Source organism: Panulirus ornatus, chromosome 15 (assembly GCF_036320965.1).
Source record: "Panulirus ornatus isolate Po-2019 chromosome 15, ASM3632096v1, whole genome shotgun sequence".
Taxonomy (NCBI): domain Eukaryota; kingdom Metazoa; phylum Arthropoda; class Malacostraca; order Decapoda; family Palinuridae; genus Panulirus; species Panulirus ornatus.
In genome coordinates, this window is record NC_092238.1 from 23,188,969 (window position 1) to 23,212,372 (window position 23,404).

The window sequence follows — 23,404 nt, forward strand, 5'->3', positions numbered from 1 at the left end:
GGTCTTGTGCATCAAAACCACAAACACACTCATTCAGCTGCTCCCAAAACACTTGCCTCTCATGATCTTTCTTCTCATGCCCAGGTGCATATGCACCAATAATCACCCATCTCTCTCCATCAACTTTCAGTTTTACCCATATTAATCGAGAATTTACTTTCTTACATTCTATCACATACTCCCACAACTCCTGTTTCAGGAGTACTGCTACTCCTTCCCTTGCTCTTGTCCTCTCACTAACCCCTGACTTTACTCCCAAGACATTCCCAAACCACTCTTCCCCTTTACCCTTGAGCTTCGTTTCACTCAGAGCCAAAACATCCAGGTTCCTTTCCTCAAACATACTACCAATATATATTTATATATTTTTTTTTTTTTTTTTTTTTTTGCTTTGTCGCTGTCTCCCGCGTTTGCGAGGTAGCGCAAGGAAACAGACGAAAGAAATGGCCCAACCCACCCCCATACACATGCCTTGATTCAATCCACTGACAGCACGTCAACCCCGGTATACCACATCGCTCCAATTCACTCTATTCTTTGCCCTCCTTTCACCCTCCTGCATGTTCAGGCCCTGATCACACAAAATCTTTTTCACTCCATCTTTCCATCTCCAATTTGGTCTCCCTCTTCTCCTCGTTCCCTCCACCTCCGACACATATATCCTCTTGGTCAATCTTTCCTCACTCATTCTCTCCATGTGACCAAACCATTTCAAATGTGAATAAGACAAGGTTATTAGGTACAGTAGGGTTGAGGGTAAAGTCAATTGGGAGGTAAGTTTGAATGGAGAAAAACTGGAGGAAGTAAAGTGTTTTAGATATCTGGGAGTGGATCTGGCAGCGGATGGAACCATGGAAGTGGAAGTGAATCATAGGGTGGGGGAGGGGTGAAAATCCTGGGAGCCTTGAAGAATGTGTGGAAGTCGAGAACATTATCTCGGAAAGCAAAAATGGGTATGTTTGAAGGAATAGTGGTTCCAGCAATGTTGTATGGTTGCGAGGCATGGGCTATGGATAGAGTTGTGCGCAGGAGGGTGGATGCGGGAAATGAGATGTTTGAGGACAATGTGTGGTGTGAGGTGGTTTGATCAAGTAAGTAATGTAAGGGTAAGAGAGATGCGTGGAAATAAAAAGAGCGTGGTTGAGAGAGCAGAAGAGGGTGTTTTGAAATGGTTTGGGCACATGTAGAGAATGAGTGAGGAAAGATTGACCAAGAGGATATATGTGTCGGAGGTGGAGTGAACGAGGAGAAGTGGGAGACCAAATTGGAGGTGGAAAGATGGAGTGAAAAAGATTTTGTAATCGGGGCCTGAACATGCAGGAGGGTGAAAGGAGGGCAAGGAATAGAGTGAATTGGATCGATGTGGTATACCGGGGTTGACGTGCTGTCAGTGGATTGAATCAGGGCATGTGAAGCGTCTAGGGTAAACCATGGAAAGTTGTGTGGGGCCTGGATGTGGAAAGGGAGCTGTGGTTTCGGGCATTATTGCATGGCAGCTAGAGACTGATTGTGAACGAATGGGGTCTTTGTTGTCTTTTCCTAGTGCTACCTCACACACATGAGCGGGGAGGGGGATGGTATTCCATGTGTGGCTAGGTGGCGATGGGAGTGAATGGGGGCAGACAGTGTGAATTGTGTGCATGGGTATATATGTATGTGTCTGTGTATGTATATATATGTGTACATTGAGATGTATAGGTATGTATATTTGCGTGTGTGGACGTGTGTGTGTGTGTGTATATATTGTGTATGGGGGGGGTTGGGCCATTTCTTTCATCTGTTTCCTTGCGCTACCTCGCAAACGCGGGAGACAGCAACAAAGCAAAATAAATAAAATAAATAAATATATATATATATATATATATATATATATATATATATATATATATATATATATATATATATATATAAAACTTAAATGCCCATACATGCACAAATACATACATATACATTTCATAGTATACATGCATATACATACACAGACATATACATATACACACATGTACATATTCATACTTGCTGCCTTCACCCATTCCCGTCACCACCCCGCCACACACTTATAAACTTATATTTTCTTATCCCATGGATTCCATTCTACATAATTGAACTCACTTTGTTTCTGAATGACTCCTAAGCTCTCTTTTACTTAGTTGTTTAGCATCTACATTTTCAATATATTTCTCCCATTGTATTTTGTTATCCTTTCAGCACTAATTGAAGATAATCCTGTTTTTCTCTTAGATATGCCCTCTTGATTTTCAGAGTGGTGGTGGGCAATACATATCAGTTTTTAACACCACATGCTGGTGGTGAAGTTGGTGATGCATTGAGATACAAGTGGCAAGTTTATGTCAGAGCACCAACTCAGGATGAAGATATTTCTACCTTTATCTCAGCTGTTACTTTCATCCTGGACCAGAGCTATGCTCCCCACCATATCATCACTCTCAAGTAAGTGATGGATGTGGACAAACAATAATACTTTAACTAGCATCCAGGATACACTCCTAATCAGAGAGTGCTAAATAAGGTAATAATAACATGGCTTTGCTGGAGACATACAAATAACGACACAACCCACACTTAAAGTAGGGTGTTGGTGTCATTGTTTTATTCATTAAATCCATGTCAGAGTCTTGAAAATGACTTTTTTTATTTTCATATATTATACTTAGTTGCTGTCTCCTGCGTTAGCGAGGTAGCACAAGGAAAGAGACGAAAGAATGTCCCAACCCACCCACATACACATGCATATACATAAATGCCCACACATGCATATATACATACCTATACATTTCAATGTATACAATACATATACATACACAGACATATACATATATACACATGTACATATTCATACTAGCTGCCTTCATCCATTCCCGTCGTCATCCCGCCACACATGAAATGGCACCCCTCCCCTCCCCCTGCGCAGACGTGAGATAGCGCTAGGGAAAGACAATAAAGGCCACATTTGTTCACACTCAGTTTCTAGCTATCATGTGTAATGCACCGAAACTACAGCTGCCTTTCTACATCCAGGTCCCACAAAACTTTCCATGTTTTACCCCAGACGCTTCACATGCCCTGCTTCAATCCATTACAGCATTTTGACCCTGGTATACCACATTGTTCCAATTCATTCTATTCCTTGCCCGCCTTTCACCCTCCTGTAAGTTCAGGCTCCAATTGCTCAAAATCTTTTTCACTCTATTCTACCACCTCCAATTTGGTCTCCCACTTCTTCTCGTTCCCTCCACCTCTGACACATATATCCTCTTTGTCAATCTTTCCTCACTCATTCTCTCCATGTGACCAAACCATTTCAATACACCCTCTTCTGCTCTCTCAACCACACTCTTTTTATTGCCGCACATCTCTCTTACCCTTTCATTACTTACTCAAGCAAACCACTTCACACCATATATTGTCCTCAAACATCTCATTTCCAACACATCCACCCTCCTCCGCGCAGCCCTATCTATAGCCCATGCCTCGCAAACATATAACATTGTTGGAACCCCTATTCTTTCAAAGATACCCATTTTTGCTTTCTGATGTAATGTTTTCGCCTTCCACACATTCTTCAATGCTCCCAGAATCTTTGCTCCCTCCCCCACCCTGTGACTCACTTCCACTTCCATGGTTCCATCCGCAGCTAAATCCACTCCCAGATATCTAAAACACTTCACTTCCTCCAGTTTTTCTCCATTCAAACTTCCCTCCCAATTAACTTGCCCCTCGACCCTCCTGAACCTAATAACCTTGCTCGTATTCACTTTTACTCTCAGCTTTCTTCTTTCGCACACTTTACCAAACCCAGTCACCAACTTCTGCAGTTTGTCAACCGAATCAGCCACCAGTGCTGTATCATCAGTGAACAACAACTGACTCACTTCCTAAGCCCTCTCATCCACAACAGACTGCATACTTGCCCCTCTCTCCAAAACTCGTGCATTCATCTCCCTAACCACCCTATCCATAAACAAATTTAACAACCATGGAGACGTCACGCACCCCTGCCGCAAGCGGACATTCACTGAGAACTAATCACTTTCCTCTCTACCTACTCATACACATGCCATACATCCTTGATAAAAACTTTTCACTGCTTCTAGCAACCTTCCTCCCACACCATATACTCTTGATACCTTCCACAGAGCATCTCTATCTATTCTATCATATGCCTTCTCCAGATCCATAAATGCTACATACAGATCAGTTTGTTTTTCTAAGTATCTCTCACATACATTCTTTAAAGCAAACACTTGATCCACACATCCTCTACCACTTCTGATACCTCACTGCTCTTCCCCAATCTGATGCTCTGTACATGCCTTCACCCTCTCAATCAGTACCCTCCCATATAATTTCCCAGGAATACTCAACAAACTTATACCTCTGTAATTTGAACACTCACCTTTATCCCCTTTGCCTTTGTACAATGGCATTATGCATGCATTCCCCCAATCCTCAGGCACTTCACCATGAATCTTACATACATTTAATATCCTCACCAACCAATCAAAAACACAGTCACCCCTTTTTTTTAATAGATTCCACTGCAATACCATCCAAACCCACCACCTTGCCGGCTTTCATCTTCCACAAAGCTTTCACTACCTCTTTTCTCTTTACCAAACCATTCTCCCTGACTCTCTCACTTTGCACACCACCTCGACCTAAACACCCTATATCTGCCACTCTGTCATCAAACACATGCAACAAACCTTCAAAATACTCACTCTGTCTCCGTCTCACTTCACCACTACTTGTTCACATTAGCCCCCTTCACCGATGTTCCCTTTTGTTCTTTAGTCTTACACACTTTTATTTACCTCCTTCCAAAACATCTTTTTATTCTCCCTAAAATTTAAATGATACTCTATCACCCCAACTCTCATTTGCCCTCTTTTTCACGTCTTGCACCTTTCTCTTGACCTCCTGCCTCTTTCTTTTATACATCTCCCAGTCATTTGCAGTATTTCCCTGCAAAAATTGTCCAAATGCCTCTCTCTTCTCTTTCACTAACAATCGTACTTCATCATCCCACCACTCACTACCCTTTCTAATCTGCCCACTTCCCACCTTTATCATGCCACAGGTATCTTTTGCGCAGGCCATCACTGCTTCCCTAAATACATCCCATTCCTCCCCCACTCCCCCTACATCATTTGCTTTCACATTTTTCCATTCTGCACTCAATCTCTCTTGGTACTTCCTCACACAAGTCTCCTTTCCAAGCTCACTTACTCTCACCTCTCTCTTCACCCCAACATTCTCTCTTCTTTTCTGAAAACCTCTACAAATCTTCACCTTCGCCTCCACAAGATAAAGATCAGACATCCCTCCAGTTGCCCCTCTCATCACATTAACACCCAAAAATGTCTCTTTCACACACCTATCAATTAACACATAATCCAATAATACTATCTGGCCATCTCCTACTTACATATGTATACTTATGTATATCTCTCTTTTTAAACCAGGTATTCCCAATCACAGACCTTTTGAGCACACAAATCTACAAGCTTTTCACCATTTCCATTTATAACAACGAACACCCCATGTACACCAGTTATACCCTCAACTGACATATAACTCACCTTTGCATTTTTTTTATATGTGAAATATTGACTGGAGCAGATGACTACAAAGGAATTAGAGATTAATTGAATGTTTCTTAGGTTATTTATTTTTTGTCTTCCCTTCTCAGACATCCTCCATATTTATTGAGCCGACGGGGCTGGGGAGAATTCAAGATTCAGATTGTGCTAAGATTTGCTGACACCCGCAACAAGCAGGTGAGGCTTCTCCACCCACTGTTGCTGAGTCGACCAGATGACCCTCTTGCTCTTACAGGACTTTGGAGGTTAGGTAAGTTTTTTCGAGGTTCTTAAGTAATGCTGTGTGGAGAGTGTAATTCACACACTTTTCTATACTGTACCCTGCAGTTTAGGAAAGGATATATTAATAGACAGAAAGAGCCCTACCCATAGTGCCTCTAAATTACTTTTGAGTCTCACCTTATTGCCTTAGCCCAAGACCCTTTTATTGGCTTATTTCATTGCCAATCCTTATCCCTTATTTGGCATTGGTCACTTTGAATGTATTTGATCTTTGCTTCTTTTTTTCTTTGACTGTACAGAAATTTCCCCCACAGAGATAAGGTTTGTACACAAATAGGTTGACTAAGTTTTAGGCTTCCACAACTCAGGGCCATTTAAGATTAGATGTGGTTGAGTTCTGTTGTCCTTTAATTCTCGGCTTTACTTGCTTGTAAGAAGTAGAGCATCTCTGATGCCTGTTCCATCCTGGACCTCCCGCATTAGGATGACCATGGCAATATAGTCTCCATAACTAGTGAATTTCAGTACTGCTTCATAGTCTTCTGTGCTTCTCTCTTAACGGGCCACTGGTAGAGGGCAAGTCTAGTGCAGGTTTGCAGAGGCTTTTCTACCTAATGCTCCTACCTAAGTGTTCATGCCTACTACTTCTATCTATTGCTCAGATCATTTTATCAAAAGGCAGGGCTGTCTCATAGCACATTCACCATAGGAAAATCCTTTGTTACCAAGAGTGAACTGTGTGAGTTGTGTTGTCAAGTGTTGTGTATGACAAGGAGAGATTGCATGTTTGTGGGCAGAATGATTATTGTCCATGTGTGGGTGAGGCAGAAAGAAGAGACAGCTACCTGGGTCAGAGGAGTGCAACTTGAAAATTGCTGAAGTGCTGGCTCATGTGGGCAGAATGATTAGTGTCCTTGTGTGTGTGAGGCAGAAAGAAAAGACAGCTACCTGGGTCAGAGGAGTGCAACTGAAAATTGCTGAAGTGCTGGCTCACTGCACAGCCATCACTAACCCTCCCAACAAGCAGGGAGGTATATTGCTAATACTACCTGCCAGGATATGCTACAAGATGTAGCCAACATGTCATAGGCAAAATTATGCCCCAGTAAGGGCCATCTCTAGAGAAAGGAAGATTAAAAGGAGTGGGAAAAAGAAAATGGATGATTAATTAGAACTCCTCTAATGTTTGCAGATCTGATTCTTAAAGATCAGAAGATTATGAGGAGAAGGGAAGACAAAAGAAGAGAACGAATTCCACAATTTCACCATTCAAGGAAAGAGGGACATCCAGTATTAAAACAGTCAATCCTCAAGTCATGGCCTCCACACACAAACTATGGAAGGCTACAGCCTAAGCAGCTAGGACACATGCAGACAGCTTATTAAATTTCAAGCATATTGCTTTACTCTTCACTTGTACATACCCCCAAGTTAATGTTTAAGAATGCTGAATTAAAAACTTCCAGATATATCAAAAATATGAGAGCTTCTTAATTTTTCACACACAATGCCTCTAAAGCACATGATTAATTCATTTGGTATCCTCATCTGAAATGCCACTTGACCTAAACACTTCACACACTGCATCTGTCTCTTTCTTTCACAGTCTACCTCTTATAACCTAAATCATAACATCCAATACTTTCTTCAACAACATTAGTTTACTATTCATCCTTCAAGGCCATACCATTTATAAAAACTTTCATCCTTGCATCTTTCAAAAAATTTTCACAATTTTCTCACCACAGGTCTTTTTCAAGTCCGAATTCTCTACTATATTATGTTCCCTTGATTCCAGTCACACTACACAACTTTTCAATCTCTAATGCTCTCATCTTTTACTTATCTGAACATATAAAAACAAGTCTCACATCTGTGCATCTCTGATGGAGTAGTCACTCCTGATTCGTTGAAAAAGTTTTTTGCTCAACACTCGAGTTCTTCATATTCATCAGCTCTCAGTGTATACCTCACTTTTCTCCCAGACATAGCTCAAATTTCAGCTTCAGCTTTCCTACTTCAATCATTGCTGATCGTCATCTCAAACAGTTTCAAATTACGGTTATACAAACTTTAGCCAATCCCCATGTCATACACCAGAGAAACCTTTGTTGGTAGGGAAACATTCGCTTAGAGATGAGATCCACCTAGAGGTTCATGCCAAGGAAAAGGATCTAATTGAATGCAGCTTTTTCAGCTATTACTTGCACCAACTTAATCGGCCCATCAGCCCATATGATGTGATGTGAAAATTGTGAATTTTTTTGAATGATGCATGGATGAAAACTTTTAGGAATGGCATGGTCTTGAAGGATGAATAGTAAATTAATGTTGAAGAAAGTATTGGATGTTATGATTTAGGTTATATGAGGTAGACTGAAAGAAAGAGACAGATGCAGTGTGTGAAGTGTTTAGGTCAAGTGGCATTTCAGATGAGGATACCAGATGAATTAATCATGTGCTTTAGAGGCATTTGTGTGTGAGGATAGGGAAGTGAATGATGTAAGACACTTGATCTTAGCATGAAAAATTAAGGCTTTCATATTTTTGGAAGTTTATTTTCAATCCAGCATTCTTAACATTAATTTGAGGGTATGAACGAGTGAAGTGTAATGCAGTATGCTCGAAATTTAATGAGCTGTCTGCATGTGTCCTAGCTGCTTAGGCTGTTGCCTTCCATAGTGTGTGTGTGGAGGCCGTGACTTGAGGAATAACTGTTTTGATAATGGACGTCCCTCTTACCTTGAATGGTGAAAGTGTGGAATTTGTTTTCTTCTTTTGTCTTTCGTTCTTCCCATAATCTTCTCGCCTTTAAGAATCAGATCTGCAAACATAAGAGGAGTTCTAATTAATCATCCCTTTTCTTTTTCCCATTCCCTTTATTCTTCCTTTCTCTGGATATGGCTCTTATTGGGGCATGATTTTGCCTGAGCCATGTTGGCTGCAGCTGACCAGAAGCATAATAGATAGATGGAATTCAAAAACTAGGGTAGGGCAGTATTTTCCAGTACCTTCAATGTTAGATGAAGGCTTCATTAACCTCTTGTACTGTATTAAAGCATTTTACATCCCTGTGTTCACAAATACCATTTACTCATGTCAGAGATGAGTGGAAAATGAATGCTTGATTGTGCTGAGAAAATATTATTGAATTCATTTTATCTACTCATTTATTTTATAAAGTTCTTTCTACCATTCAACAGAAGCTGATTACAGATATTTCATTAAGAAATAGTTTTCATATGGCTTTTTCCCTTATAGTCCAAATTAGTAAAATTTTACAGTTTTGACTTTATATGAATCAGATATTATTGTATAATACAAGATACTCTCATCTTTTTATTTTTACCCTAGATTGTCCTTGTATTTGCATAAAAATGTTCATTGTTTGCATGAATTTAAGTTTAGTAAGATAAAACACTAACTAAAACTTCAACTAGGTCAGGAGAACTGGTACGACCTCTGGGTGTATGAGTCAAACTTGGAGGGCACAAGAAATGGTGAATCAACGCAGATTAAGGAGATGCAGCTGAAGGAAGAGAATAGCCCAGCCACTCTTATCAAGGAACTGGAAACTGGTTTTGTATCTTCCCAGGTGGAGGACAATATTACAGTTATTCATAGTGTCAGACAAACAGATCTTGATGAAAGTGTAAGAGAGAAATCTGTTAAGGAGGAAAATGTAGGGAAAGTATTAGATACTTCAGGTAAGGGCTGTGTGAGTGAGCATTTGGTTAAACAGACCACTAAATCAGTAGTTGGAAATGATGACCTCTCTTCAGTTGTATATCACTTTGAGAAAGAAATTGGAAATGATGACACATTGAAAAAATTTGCAAATGAAGAGAGCCAAACATCCAGTGTAATAGTGCCTAAGGTTAAACGTGAAGGAATTGAAAGTATGACATCAGGGATTAAGTTACAGGAAACCCAGTCAGATATCAAGGTGATAAGTGTCAATGGTGCTCAGGGTAAAATGTGCAAGATACATGTGCGGCAGCCAGATGGACGCCTGGTTCCTTACTTTATCCCTGCTCATATGTACTCTTTAGCTCTCAAAATTGCTCAGGGCAGTACAAAGAAGCAAGAAAATCAAGTGAATGATGCCAGTGACAAACATCTTGAACAGCAAGGAATGAATGACCAGCAAGATATTGGCCTCAAGAAAGTTGAACTGCATGTTTTAAGCGGCCAAACAGGAAGCGATGGTGAAGTCAACATGGTGAAACAAGAACCAGATCAAATGTCAGCTCAGCAGAAGGGAACAAAAGTGGCAGTGTTTGAACTGAAAGAAGAGCTCATGCATGAAAATAGTGGAGTTTGTAGTGCTCCTGTTAAAATAGTAAATTTTTTACCAAACAAAAGTGCAGCAAATGATAATGATAGGTCATTAAGCTTGACAGCATCAACTAGTGGCATTCAGGGTATGTCAAGGCTTCCCATTGTTATGCAGGGAAAGCAGACCATTGCACAATTGTCTGTTGGCAGACTCTCACAAAATCCAGTGCAGCATCTGGTGAAGGCTGCTATCGAGGACAAGAGACAAACTTTAGTTCAACGGCTGTTGAACAAGAAGGGTTTGAAGGAAGGTATAAATGACCCACTGCAGACACCACAAGTAATTGATGCTCAAGCATCTACAGGTTTGAAGTCAAATGTTCAATTGATGCCACTCAAAATAGTTAAAGAAATGCAAGCCACAGCCTCAGCTTCACCCAAAACAGTTCAGAAACCAATTTCTGTATCAAATATTAGATTCATAACCTCTAATGGCCAGTTAATAGCAAGTAAACTTGCCAAGGGGAAGATTTGCCCAACCTCTAGTAAAGTGATCAATATGAACATGACCAGTTGCCCAGACCCACCAACCAGTAGCTGTATATTCACAAAGGCCACTTCATGTGTCACTTCAGCAGCTGGTGTTGCCTCAGATATGGTAGTGATGCAGGGAAGTCCACTTATGACTACATCTAGTGGGCTTCAGCTGTTGACAAGTAAGGGAAAGACACCTGTTACACAGCTTCCTTCACTAATGGTGTGCAATAGTTCAAGGGACACAGGAACAGCTTTACAGGTACCCCCCAATGTTGTCCGTGGTACAGGGAATGATGGAACAGTACGAAACATATCAAATTCAGTTAATTTTTCTTCATCTTCAAAGAGTGTTGCTATAACAGGGGTCTCTCTTCTTCGAGGTTGCGTTGTCACTACAGCAGTGCCCAATGCTGCTGTCCATAGTTTGCTTAAACCCAGTACCATCACTACCACTGCTAGTGGCACCTCTACAACTCCTGTACTGACTAATGTATTACCCAGAGCTATAAGCAGCACATCTAATGTTACAAGCATCTCCCATAATGTGTCTCATGTGAACAGGACAATGGTGGAAGTTGCAAAACTGGAGAGAAATGTGGAAGATAATGTCAAGGCAAAGAATGATGGTTCCACCAAAGAATGGGAGGAGCGAGTCAGGTGAGGGAAACTAATCACTGGTTGTATATTTCATAGTAATAAGGCATAGGGGTTTTAATGAACTCTGTCTGCTTATGGTTACATTGAGATGGAAGAGCCACCTTTGACATGGTTGTGTCATTGGAATACAATCTTATTGAAGATCTTTTCACTCCAAAGGAGTTCATCTCTTCTCTGCTACTGATTATAGCACAGCCTTGAAGCTGCAGGATCCCTGGAGAAAGAGTTATGGGGATGTGATGATAATGATGATATTAATGACTGTCCTGAAACACCTCACACCACATATTGTCCTCAAACATTTCATTCCCAACACATCCACCCTCCTCCATACTCCCTTATCTATAGCCCATGCCTCACAACCATATAATGTTGTTGGAACTACTATTCCTTCAAACATGGCCATTTTTGCTCCGAGATAACATTCTCTCCTTCCACACATTCTTCATTGCTCCCAGTGCCTTTGCCCCTTCCCCCACCCTGTGACTCACTTCTGCTTCGATGGTTCCATTTGCTGCTAAGTCCACTTCCAGATATCTAAAACACTCTATTTCCTCCAATTTTTCTCCATTCAAACTTACATCCCAGTTAACTTGACCCTCAACCCTACTAAATCTAATAACCTTGCTCTTATTCACATTTACTCTCAACTGTCTCCTTTCTCACATATTCAGTCACCAACTTCTGCAGTTTCATACACGAATCAGCCACTAGAGCTTTATCATCAGCGAACAATTGACTTGACTTCCCAGGCCCTCTCATCCCCAACAGACTTTATACTTGCCACTCTCCAAAACTCTTGCATTTACCTCCCTAACCACCCTATCCATAAACAAATTAAACAACCATGGGGACATGGTGGTGTGAGGTGGTTTGATCGAGTAATTAATGAAAAGGTAAGAGAGATATTTGGAAATAAAAGAGTGGTTAAGAGAGCAGAAGAGGATGTTGAAATGGTTTGGACATATTGAGAGAATGAGTGAGGAAAGATTGACAAAGAGGATATATGTGTCAGAGGTGGAGGGAAAAAGGAGAAGCAGGAGACCAAATTGGAGGTGAAAGGATGGAGCGAAAAAGATTTTGAGTGTTCGGGGCCTGAACATATAGGAGGGTGAGAGGTATGCAAGGAATAAAGGGAATTGGAACGATGTGTTATACCAGGGTTGACGTGCTGTGAATGGACTGAACCAGGGCATATGAAGTGTCTGGGGTAAACCATGGAAAGGTTTGTGGGACCTGGATGAGGATAGGAGCTATGGTTTTGGTGCATTACACATGACAGCTAGAGACTGAGTGTGAACGAATGTGGCCTTTTTTTCTCTTTTCCTGGTGCTACCTCACTGAAGCTAGGGATAGCCATGCTGTTTCCTGTGGGACTGGGTAATGCCAGGAATGGATGAAGGCAAGCATGAATATGTACATGCGTATATATATATATATGTTGATATGTATATGTATGTATATGTGCTTGTATTGGCATTTATGTATATATATGTGCATATGAATGGATGGGCCATTCTTCATCTGTTTCCTGGCGCTACCTCACTGATACAGGAAACAGCAGTTATATTTTCTTTTTTTTCATACTATATGCCATTTCCCGCATCAGCGAGGTAGCATTAAGAACAGAGGACTGGGCCTCTGAGGAAACATCTTCACCTGTACCCTCCTTTGGAAAATTAAAAAAAACAAAAAAAACGAGAGGGGAGGATTTCCAGGCCCCCGCTCCCTTCCCTTTTAGTTGCCTTCTATGACACGCAGGGAATACGTGGGAAGTATTCTTTCTCCCCTATTCCCAGGGATATATATATTTATTTATTTATATTTATTTTGCTTTGTCGTTGTCTCCCACGCCTGCGAGGTAGCCCAAGGAAACAGACGAAAGAAATGGCCCAACCCACCCCCACACACATGCACACACACACACACGTCCACACACGCAAACATACACACCCACACATCTCAATGTACACACATATATACACACACAGACACACACATGTACACACATGCACACAATTCACACTGTCTGCCCCTACTCATCCCCATCGCCACCCCGCCACACACGGAATAACATCCCCCTCTCCCCTCATGTGCACGAGGCATCGCCAGGAAAAGACAACAAAGGCCCCATTCGCTCACACTCAGTCTCCGGCTGTCATGCAATAATGCCCGAAACCACAGCTCCCTTTCCACATCCAGGCCCCACAGAACTTTCCATGGTTAACCCCAGACGCTTCACATGCCCTGATTCAATCCATTGACAGCACGTTGACCCCGGTATACCACACCAATCCAATTCACTCTATTCCTTGCCCGCCTTTCACCCTCCTGCATGTTCAGGCCCCAATCACTCATAATCTTTTTCACTCCATCTTTCCACCTCCAATTTGGTCTCCCACTTCTCCTCATTCCCTCCACCTCCAACACATATATCCTCTTGGTCAGTCTTTCCTCACTCATTCTCTCCATGTGCCCAAACCATTTCAAAACACCCTCTTCTGCTCTCTCATCCATGCTCTTTTTATTTCCGCACATCTCTCTTACCCTTACATTACTTACTTGATCAAACCACCTCACACCACATATTGTCCTCAAACATCTCATTTCCAGCACATCCACCCTCCTGCGCACAACTCTATACATAGCCCACGCCTCGCAATTATACAACATTGTTGGAACCACTATTCCTTCAAACATACCCATTTTTGCTTTCCAAGATAATGTTCTCGACTTCCACACATTCTTCAAGGCTCCCAGGATTTTCGCCCTCTCCCCCACCCTATGATTTACTTCCGCTTCCATGGTTCCATCCACTGCCAGATCCACTCCCAGATATCTAAAACACTTACTTCCTCCAGTTTTTCTCCATTTAAACTTACCTCCCAATTGACTTGACCCTCAACCCTACTGTACCTAATAACCTTGCTCTTATTCACATTTACTCTTAACTTTCTTCTTTCACACACTTTACCAAACTCAGTCACCAGCTTCTGCAGTTTCTCACCTGAATCAGCCACCAGCGCTGTATCATCAGCGAACAACAACTGACTCACTTCCCAAGCTCTCTCATCCACAACAGGCTGCATACTTGCCTCTCTTTCCAAAAAAAATTATAATATGATATTAATGACAATGATTAGGTATAGGTATTGAATTACTTTGTGCAGAGGTGGTGTAAGCTTATAGAAAAGAAGATTTTATGTGTATATATAGGGTGTAGATATAGGGTGTTTTGGTCGAGATGGTGTGCGAAGTGAGAGGGTTATGGAGAATGATTTGGTAAACAGAGAAGAGGTAGTGAAAGCTTTGCAGAAGATGAAAGCCAGCAAGGCGGCGGGTTTAGATGGTATTGCAGTGGAATTTATTAAAAAAGGGGGTGACTGTGTTGTTGACTGGTTGGTAAGAATATTTAATGTATGTATGGCTCATGGTGACGTGCCTGAGGATTGGAGGAATGCATGCATAGTGCCATTGTACAAAGGCAAAGGGGATGAAGGTGAGTGTTCAAATTACAGAGGTATAAGTTTGTTGAGTATTCCTGGGAAGTTATATTGTAGGGTATTGATTGAGAAGGTGAAGGCATGTACAGAGCATCAAACTGGGGAAGAGCAGTGTGGTTTCAGAAGTGGTAGAAATGTGTGGGTCAGGTGTTTGCTTTGATGAATGTATGTGAGAAATACTTAGAAAAACAGATGGATGTGTATTTAGCATTTATGGATCTGGAGAAGGCATATGATAGAGTTGATATAGATGCTCTGTGGAAAGTATTAAGAATATATGGTGTGGGAGGCAAGTTGCTAGAAGCAGTGAAAAGTTTTTATCGAGGATGTAAGGCATGTGTACGAGTAGGAAGAGAGGAAAGTGATTGGTTCTCAATGAATGTTGGTTTGTGGCAGGGGTGTGTGATGTCTCCATGTTTGTTTGATTTATTTATGGTTGGGGTTGTTAGGAAGGTGAATGGAAGAGTTTTGGAGAGAGGGGCAAGTATGCAGTCTGTTGTGGATGAGAGAGCTTGGGAAGTGAGTTAGTTGCTGTTCACTGATGATGTAGTGCTGATGGCTGATTCGGATGAGAAACTGCAGAAACTGGTGACTGAGTTTGGTAAAGTGTGTGAAAGAAGAAAGCTGAGATTAAATGTGAATAAAAGCAAGGTTATTAGGTACTGTAGGGTTGAGGGTCAAGTCAATTGGGAGGTAAGTTTGAATGGAGAAAAACTGGAGGAAGTGAAGTGTGTTATATATCTGGGAGTGGATTTGGCAGCGGATGGAACCATGGAAGCGGAAATGAGTCAAAGGGTGGGGGAGGGGGCGAAAGTTCTGGGAGCGTTGGAAAATGTGTGGAAGTCGAGAACATTATCTCGGAAAACAAAAATGGATGTGTTTGAAGGAATAGTGGTTCCAACAATGTTATATGGTTATGAGGTGTGGGCTATGGATAGAGTTGTGTGGAGGAGGGTGGATGTGTTTTAAATGAGATGTTTGAGGACAATATGTGGTGTGAGGTGGTTTGATCGAGTAAGTAATGAGAGGGTAAGAGAGATGTGTGGTAATGAAAAGAGTGTGGTTGAGAGTGCAGAAGAGGTTGTTTTGAAATGGTTTGGTCACATGGAGAGAATAAGTGATGAAAGATCGACAAAGAGGATATATGTGTCAGAGGTGGAGGGAACAAGGAGAAGTGGGAGACCAAATTGGAGATGGAAGGATGAAGTGAAAAAATTTTGAGCGATCGGAGCTTGAACATGCAGGAGGGTGAAAGGCGTGCAAGGAATAGAGTGAATTGGAATGATGTGGTACATTGGGGTCGACGTGCTGTCAATGAATTGAACCAGGGCATGTGAAGCGTCTGGGGTAAACCATGGAAAGTTTAGTGGGGTCTGGATGTGGAAAGGGAGCTGTAGTTTTGGTGCTTTATACATGACAACTAGAGACTGAGTGTGAACGAATGTGGCCTTTGTTGTCTTTTCCTAGCGCTACCTCGTGCGCATGCAGGGGGAGGGGGTTGTCATTTCATGTGTGGCGGGGTGGCAACAGGAATGAATAAAGGCAGCAAGTATGAATGAGGTACTTGTACATACATGTATATGTCTGTGTATGTATATGTATGTATATGTTGAAATGTATAGGTATGCATATGTGCGTGTGTGAACATGAATGTATATACCTGTGTATGTAGGTGGGTTGGGCCATTCTTTCGTCTGTTTCCTCGCGCTACCTCACTAACGCAGGAGACAGCAACAAAGTATAATGAAGTAAATTAATAAAAAGAAAGAATGGATATGAATGGTCGATGGGATATAGTTGTAGGTATAAACTAAAGATGATATGTGTGGATCAAAAGAGGGAGTTTTTATGCAGAAATGTGGAGGGCAAGGAGGAATTGTATTAATTATACTATAGCCATGGTATCTGAAGCTTTTGTTCAGGGTGTTTTGCTGCTGTACTAAACAGAATACAGCACAGAGGGATAATGTTTGATTTGATTGCAGATCTAACAGGTAGAGTTATCCAAGATTGTGTAAAAATTCACATTCCCTAACTTTCTCTCCTTAGCTTTTTCATTTTCTTTGTATTACATCAATTGTGGATTCACATTTTACTTTTACATAAGGTCAATGAATTTCCTAGTACCTCATAGTTCCTTCATATGAATGAATCAGATTAGTTACTGTTTGACAAATATGGTCATTTCTTCCACACACAACTACAGTAAGAGATCACTTAGCAGATCATAGTAAGTCACCATATTGGGATTAAATATCCAAACATTCTTTCACCAGCATACATAAGATGCTTACACATATCAAAATCAGCAGAAATTCCTTTGGCATTACCAATTGAAATGCCTTCTTTGTTCATATCTGTGTGTAATTTCTCAGAACTAACCTTGATTTAGTGTTTTTATTTGTTTTTATATGTATGTGTGTGTGTGTGTATGTGTGCGTGTGTGTGTGTATGTGTGTGTATGTGTATATATATGTGTATATTATCCCTGGGGATAGGGGTGAAAGAATACTTCCCACGCATTCCTCGCGTGTCGTAGAAAGCGACTAGAGGGGACGGGAGCGGGGGGCCAGAAATCCTCCCCTCCTTGTATTTTTTTAACTTTCTAAAATGGGAAACAGAAGAAGGAGTCATGCGGGGAGTGCTCATCCTCCTCGAAGGCTCAGATTGGGGTGCCTAAATGTGTGTGGATGTAACCAAGATGTGAAAAAAGGAGAGATTGGTAGTATGTTTGAGGAAAGGAACCTGGATGTTTTGGCTCTGGGTGAAACGAAGCTCAAGGGTAAAGGGGAAGAGTGGTTTGGGAATGTCTTGGGAGTAAAGTCGGGTTAGTGAGAGGACAAGAGCAAGGGAAGGAGTAGCAGTACTCCTGAAACAGGAGTTGTGGAAGTATGTGATACAATGTAAGAAAGTAAATTCTCGATTAATATGGGTAAAACTGAAAGTTGATGGAGAGAGATGGGTGATTATTGGTGCATATGCACCTGGGCATGAGAAGAAAGATCATGAGAGGCAAGTGTTTTGGGAGCAGCTGAATGAGTGTGTTAGTGGTTTTGATGCACGAGACCGGGTTATAGTGTTGGGTGATTTGAATGCAAAGGTGAGTAATGTGGCAGTTGGGGGAATAATTGGTATACATGGGGTGTTCAGTGTTGTAAATGGAAATGGTGAAGAGCTTGTAGATTTATGTGCTGAAAAAGGACTGATGATTGGGAATACCTGGTTTAAAAAGCGAGATATACATAAGTATACTTATGTAAGTAGGAGAGATGGCCAGAGAGCGTTATTGGATTACGTGTTAATTGACAGGCGCGCGAAAGAGAGACTTTTGGATGTTAATGTGCTGAGAGGTGCAACTGGAGGGATGTCTGATCATTATCTTGTGGAGGCTAAGGTGAAGATTTGTATGGGTTTCCAGAAAAGAAGAGTGAATGTTGGGGTGAAGAGGGTGGTGAGAGTAAGTGAGCTTGGGAAGGAGACTTGTGTGAGGAAGTACCAGGAGAGACTGAGTACAGAATGGAAAAAGGTGAGAACAATGGAAGTAAGGGGAGTGGGGGAGGAATGGGATGTGTTTAGGGAATCAGTGATGGATTGCGCAAAAGATGCTTGTGGCATGAGAAGAGTGGGAGGTGGGTTGATTAGAAAGGGTAGTGAGTGGTGGGATGAAGAAGTAAGAGTATTAGTGAAAGAGAAGAGAGAGGCATTTGGACGATTTTTGCAGGGAAAAAATGCAATTGAGTGGGAGACGTATAAAAGAAAGAGACAGGAGGTCAAGAGAAAGGTGCAAGAGGTGAAAAAGAGGGCAAATGAGAGTTGGGGTGAGAGAGTATCATTAAATTTTAGGGAGAATAAAAAGATGTTCTGGAAGGAGGTAAATAAAGTGCGTAAGACAAGGGAGCAAATGGGAACTTCAGTGAAGGGCGCAAATGGGGAGGTGATAACAAGTAGTGGTGATGTGAAAAGGAGATGGAGTGAGTATTTTGAAGGTTTGTTGAATGTGTTTGATGATAGAGTGGCAGATATAGGGTGTTTTGGTCGAGGTGGTGTGCAAAGTGCGAGGGTTAGGGAAAATGATTTGGTAAACAGAGACGAGGTAGTAAAAGCTTTGAGGAAGATGAAAGCCAGCAAGGCAGCAGGTTTGGATGGTATTGCAGTGGAATATATTAAAAAAGGGGGTGACTGTATTGTTGACTGGTTGGTAAGGTTATTTAATGTATGTATGACTCATGGTGAGGTGCCTGAGGATTGGCGGAATGCGTGCATAGTGCCATTGTACAAAGGCAAAGGGGATAAAAGTGAGTGCTCAAATTACAGAGGTATAAGTTTGTTGAGTATTCCTGGCAAATTGTATGGGAGGGTATTGATTGAGAGGGTGAAGGCATGTACAGAGCATCAGATTGGGGAAGAGCAGTGTGGTTTCAGAAGTGGTAGAGGATGTGTGGATCAGGTGTTTGCTTGAAGAATGTATGTGAGAAATACTTAGAAAAGCAAATGGATTTGTATGTAGCATTTATGGATCTGGAGAAGGCATATGATAGAGTTGATAGAGATGCTCTGTGGAAGGTATTAAGAATATATGGTGTGGGAGGCAAGTTGTTAGAAGCAGTGAAAAGTTTTTATCGAGGATGTAAGGCATGTGTACGTGTAGGAAGAGAGGAAAGTGATTGGTTCTCAGTGAATGTAGGTTTGTGGCAGGGGTGTGTGATGTCTCCATGGTTGTTTAATTTGTTTATGGATGGGGTTGTTAGGGAGGTGAATGCAAGAGTTTTGGAAAGAGGGGCAAGGATGAAGTCTGTTGGGGATGAGAGAGCTTGGGAAGTGAGTCAGTTGTTGTTCGCTGATGATACAGCGCTGGTGGCTGATTCATGTGAGAAACTGCAGAAGCTGGTGACTGAGTTTGGTAAAGTGTGTAGCGGTGACTGAGTTTGGTAAAGTGTGTGAAAGAAGAAAGTTAAGAGTAAATGTGAATAAGAGCAAGGTTATTAGGTACAGTAGGGTTGAGGGTCAAGTGAATTGGGAGGTGAGTTTGAATGGAGAAAAACTGGAGGAAGTGAAGTGTTTTAGATATCTGGGAGTGGATCTGGCAGCGGATGGAAACATGGAAGCGGAAGTGGATCATAGGGTGGGGGAGGGGGCGAAAATTCTGGGAGCCTTGAAGAATGTGTGGAAGTCGAGAACATTATCTGGGAAAGCAAAAATGGGCATGTTTGAAGGAATAGTGGTTCCAACAATGTTGTATGGTTGCGAGGCATGGACTATGGATAGAGTTGTGCTCAGGAGGATGGATGTGCTGGAAATGAGATGTTTGAGGACAGTGTGTGGTGTGAGGTGGTTTGATCGAGTAAGTAACGTAAGGTTAAGAGAGATGTGTGGAAATAAAAAGAGCGTGGTTGAGAGAGCAGAAGAGGGTGTTTTGAAATGGTTTGGTCACATGGAGAGAATGAGTGAGGAAAGATTGACCAAGAGGATATATGTGTCGGAGGTGGAGGGAACGAGGAGAAGTGGGAGACCAAATTGGAGGTGGAAAGATGGAGTGAAAAAGATTTTGTGTGATCGGGGCCTGAACATGCAGGAGGGTGAAAGGAGGGCAAGGAATAGAGTGAATTGGAGCGATGTGGTATACCGGGGTTGACGTGCTGTCAGTGGATTGAATCAAGGCATGTGAAGTGTCTGGGGTAAACCATGGAAAGCTGTGTAGGTATGTATATTTGCGTGTGTGGACGTATGTAAATACATGTGTATGGGGGTGGGTTGGGCCATTTCTTTCGTCTGTTTCCTTGCGCTACCTCGCAAATGCGGGAGACAGCGACAAAGCAAAAAACAAACAAAACAAAAAAAATGTTTAAAGTGTCTTTTTTTTTCTTTATATAGTTATCAGTTTCTTGATTCAACTACAGTGAACCTTTGCTATATTGGACTCACAGTATAAAGAAAAACAGCTATATGTACATTCAAAGCCCAGCAGACCATTATCTGATATATCCAGAGATTGTCCATAGTGATCCATGCTTGCAGTCAAAACAACTGCTTTTGTAATCATAGTAATTCCTGTTCATAAAGATTTCTGTACTTCTGTGTTATGTTGTAAAACAGTGGTTACACTTTAAGTATATTATGCAAATTACAATTTCCTTTCGGTACAAACACATAAGAATAGACCATACAACCCTATCTATAGCCCATGCCTTGCAACCATATGATATTGTTAGAACTACTATTCCTTCAAACATACCCATTTTTGCTCTTCGAGATAACGTTCTTTCCTAACACACATTCTTCATCATTCCCAGAACCTTTACCCCCTCCCCCACCCTGTGACTCACTTCCACTTCCATGGTTCAATTCGCTGCTAAGTCCACTCCTAGTTGTCTAAAACGCTTCATCTCCTTCAATTTTTCTCCATTCAAACTTACATCCCAGCTAACTTGCCTCTCAACCCTGCTGAGCCTAATAACTTTGCTTTTATTCACATTTACTCTCAACTTCCTCCTTTCACACACTTTTCCAAACTCAGTCACCGACTTCTGTAGGTTCTCACTCAAATCAGCCACCAGTGTTTATCATCAGTGAACAACCATTGACTCTTTTCCCAGGCCTTCTCATCTCCAACAGACTGTATACTTGCCCCTCTCACCAAAACTCTTGCATTTACCTCCCATCTACCCCATCCATATATACAAATTTAACAACTATGGGGACATCACACACCCCTTCTGCAGGCTGACCTTCACTGGGAACCAATTACTCTCCTCTCTTCCTACTTATGCTTTGCATCCTTGGGAAAAGAAATTTCACTGCTTGTAGTAGCTTAACTCCCTTACCATATACTCTTAAGACACTCCACAAAGCATCTGTCAACCCTATCATATGCCTTCTCCAGATCCATAAATGCTACATAAAAATCCATGTGTTTTTCTAAGTATTTTTAACACATTCTTCAAAGCAAACTCCTGATCCGCATATCCTCTACCACTTTGGAAACCACTCTTCTTTTCCCCAGTCTGATGCTCTGTACATGTCTTCACCCTCTCAGTCGATACTCTCCCATACAATTTCCCAGGACTTCTCAACAACCTTTTACTGCTGTAGCTTGAACACCATCCTTTATCCCCTTTGCCTTTGTACACTGGCACTATGTCAGTACTTAAAGTTATTTAAATCCCAACATCGCCCCTGATGTGGCAGATTGTCCCCATGAAGCATGTCATGCCACAAGTATAGAAATATTAGGTTAGATAGAATTGTATGAACTAAAAAAGTGTGATTTCACTTTTATAACTTTCATCACAAACTAGTGTGATCATTTATTTTTTATTTTGCTTTGTCGCTGTCTCCCGCGTTAGCAAGGTAGCGCAAGGAAACAGACAAAAGAATGGCCCAACCCACCCACATGCACATGTATATACATGCAAGTCCACACATGCACATATACATACCTATACATCTTAATGTATACATATATATACACACACAGACATATACATATGTACACATGTACATAATTCATACTGTCTGCCTTTATTCATTCCCATTGCCACCCCGCCACACATGAAATAACAACCCCCCTCCCCCCTCATGTGCGCAAGGTAGCACTAGGAAAAGAAAACAAAGGCAACTTTCGCTCACACTCAGTCTCTAGCTGTCATGTAATAATGTACTGAAACCACAGCTCCCTTTCCACATCCAGGCCCCACAGAACTTTCTATGGGTTACACTGGATGCTTCCCATGCCCTGGTTCAATCCATTGACAGCACGTCGACCCCAGTATACTACATCATTCCAATTCACTCTATTCCTTGCATGCCTTTCCCCCTCCTGTATGTTCAGGCCCCAGTCACTCAAAATCTTTTTCACACCATCTTTCCACCTCCAATTTGGTCTCCCACTTCTCCTTGTTCCCTCAACCTGTGACACATATATTCTCTTGGTCAATCTTTCCTCACTCATTCTCTCCATGTGACCAAACCATTTCAAAACACCCTCTTCTGCTATCTCAACCACACTCTTTTTATTACCACACATCTCTCTTACCCTATTATTACTTACTCGATCAAACCACCTCACACCACTTGTCCTCAAACATCTCATTTCCAGCACATCCACCCCCCTCCGCACAACTCTATCCATAGCCCACGCCTTGCAACCATATAACATTGTTGGAAACACTATTCCTTCAAACATACCCATTTTTGCTTTCCGAGATAATGTTCTCGACTTCCACACATTCTTCAATGCTCCCAGAACTTTTGCCCCCTCCCCCACCCTGTGATTCACTTCCACTTCCATGGTTCCATCCGCTGCCAGATCCACTCCCAGATATCTAAAACACTTCACTTCCTCCAGTTTTTCTCCATTCAAACTTGCCTCCCAGTTGACTTGTCCCTCAACCTACTGTACCTAATAACCTTGCTCTTATTCACATTTACTCTCAGCTTTCTTCTTTCACACACTTTACCAAACTCAGTCTTCAGCTTCTGCAGTTTCTCACACGAATCAGCCACCAGCGCTGTATCATCAGCGAACAACAACTGACTCACTTCCCAAGCTCTTTCATCCACAACAGACTGCATACTTGCCCCTCT

At 41.7% G+C, this 23,404-nt stretch overlaps 1 protein-coding gene across 2 annotated transcripts in view; it reads left to right on the forward strand.

The window, feature by feature from the left end:
- The window catches only part of LOC139753748 (uncharacterized), a 137,613-nt gene that overhangs the window by 46,617 nt on the left and 67,592 nt on the right, over positions 1-23,404 (forward strand). For both annotated transcript variants that reach the window (XM_071670560.1, XM_071670561.1), the window contains exons 5-7: positions 2,263-2,451; positions 5,714-5,874; positions 9,287-11,318. In XM_071670560.1, coding sequence (XP_071526661.1) covers positions 2,263-2,451; positions 5,714-5,874; positions 9,287-11,318 — 2,382 coding nt within the window. The remainder of the gene's footprint in view (positions 1-2,262; positions 2,452-5,713; positions 5,875-9,286; positions 11,319-23,404) is intronic.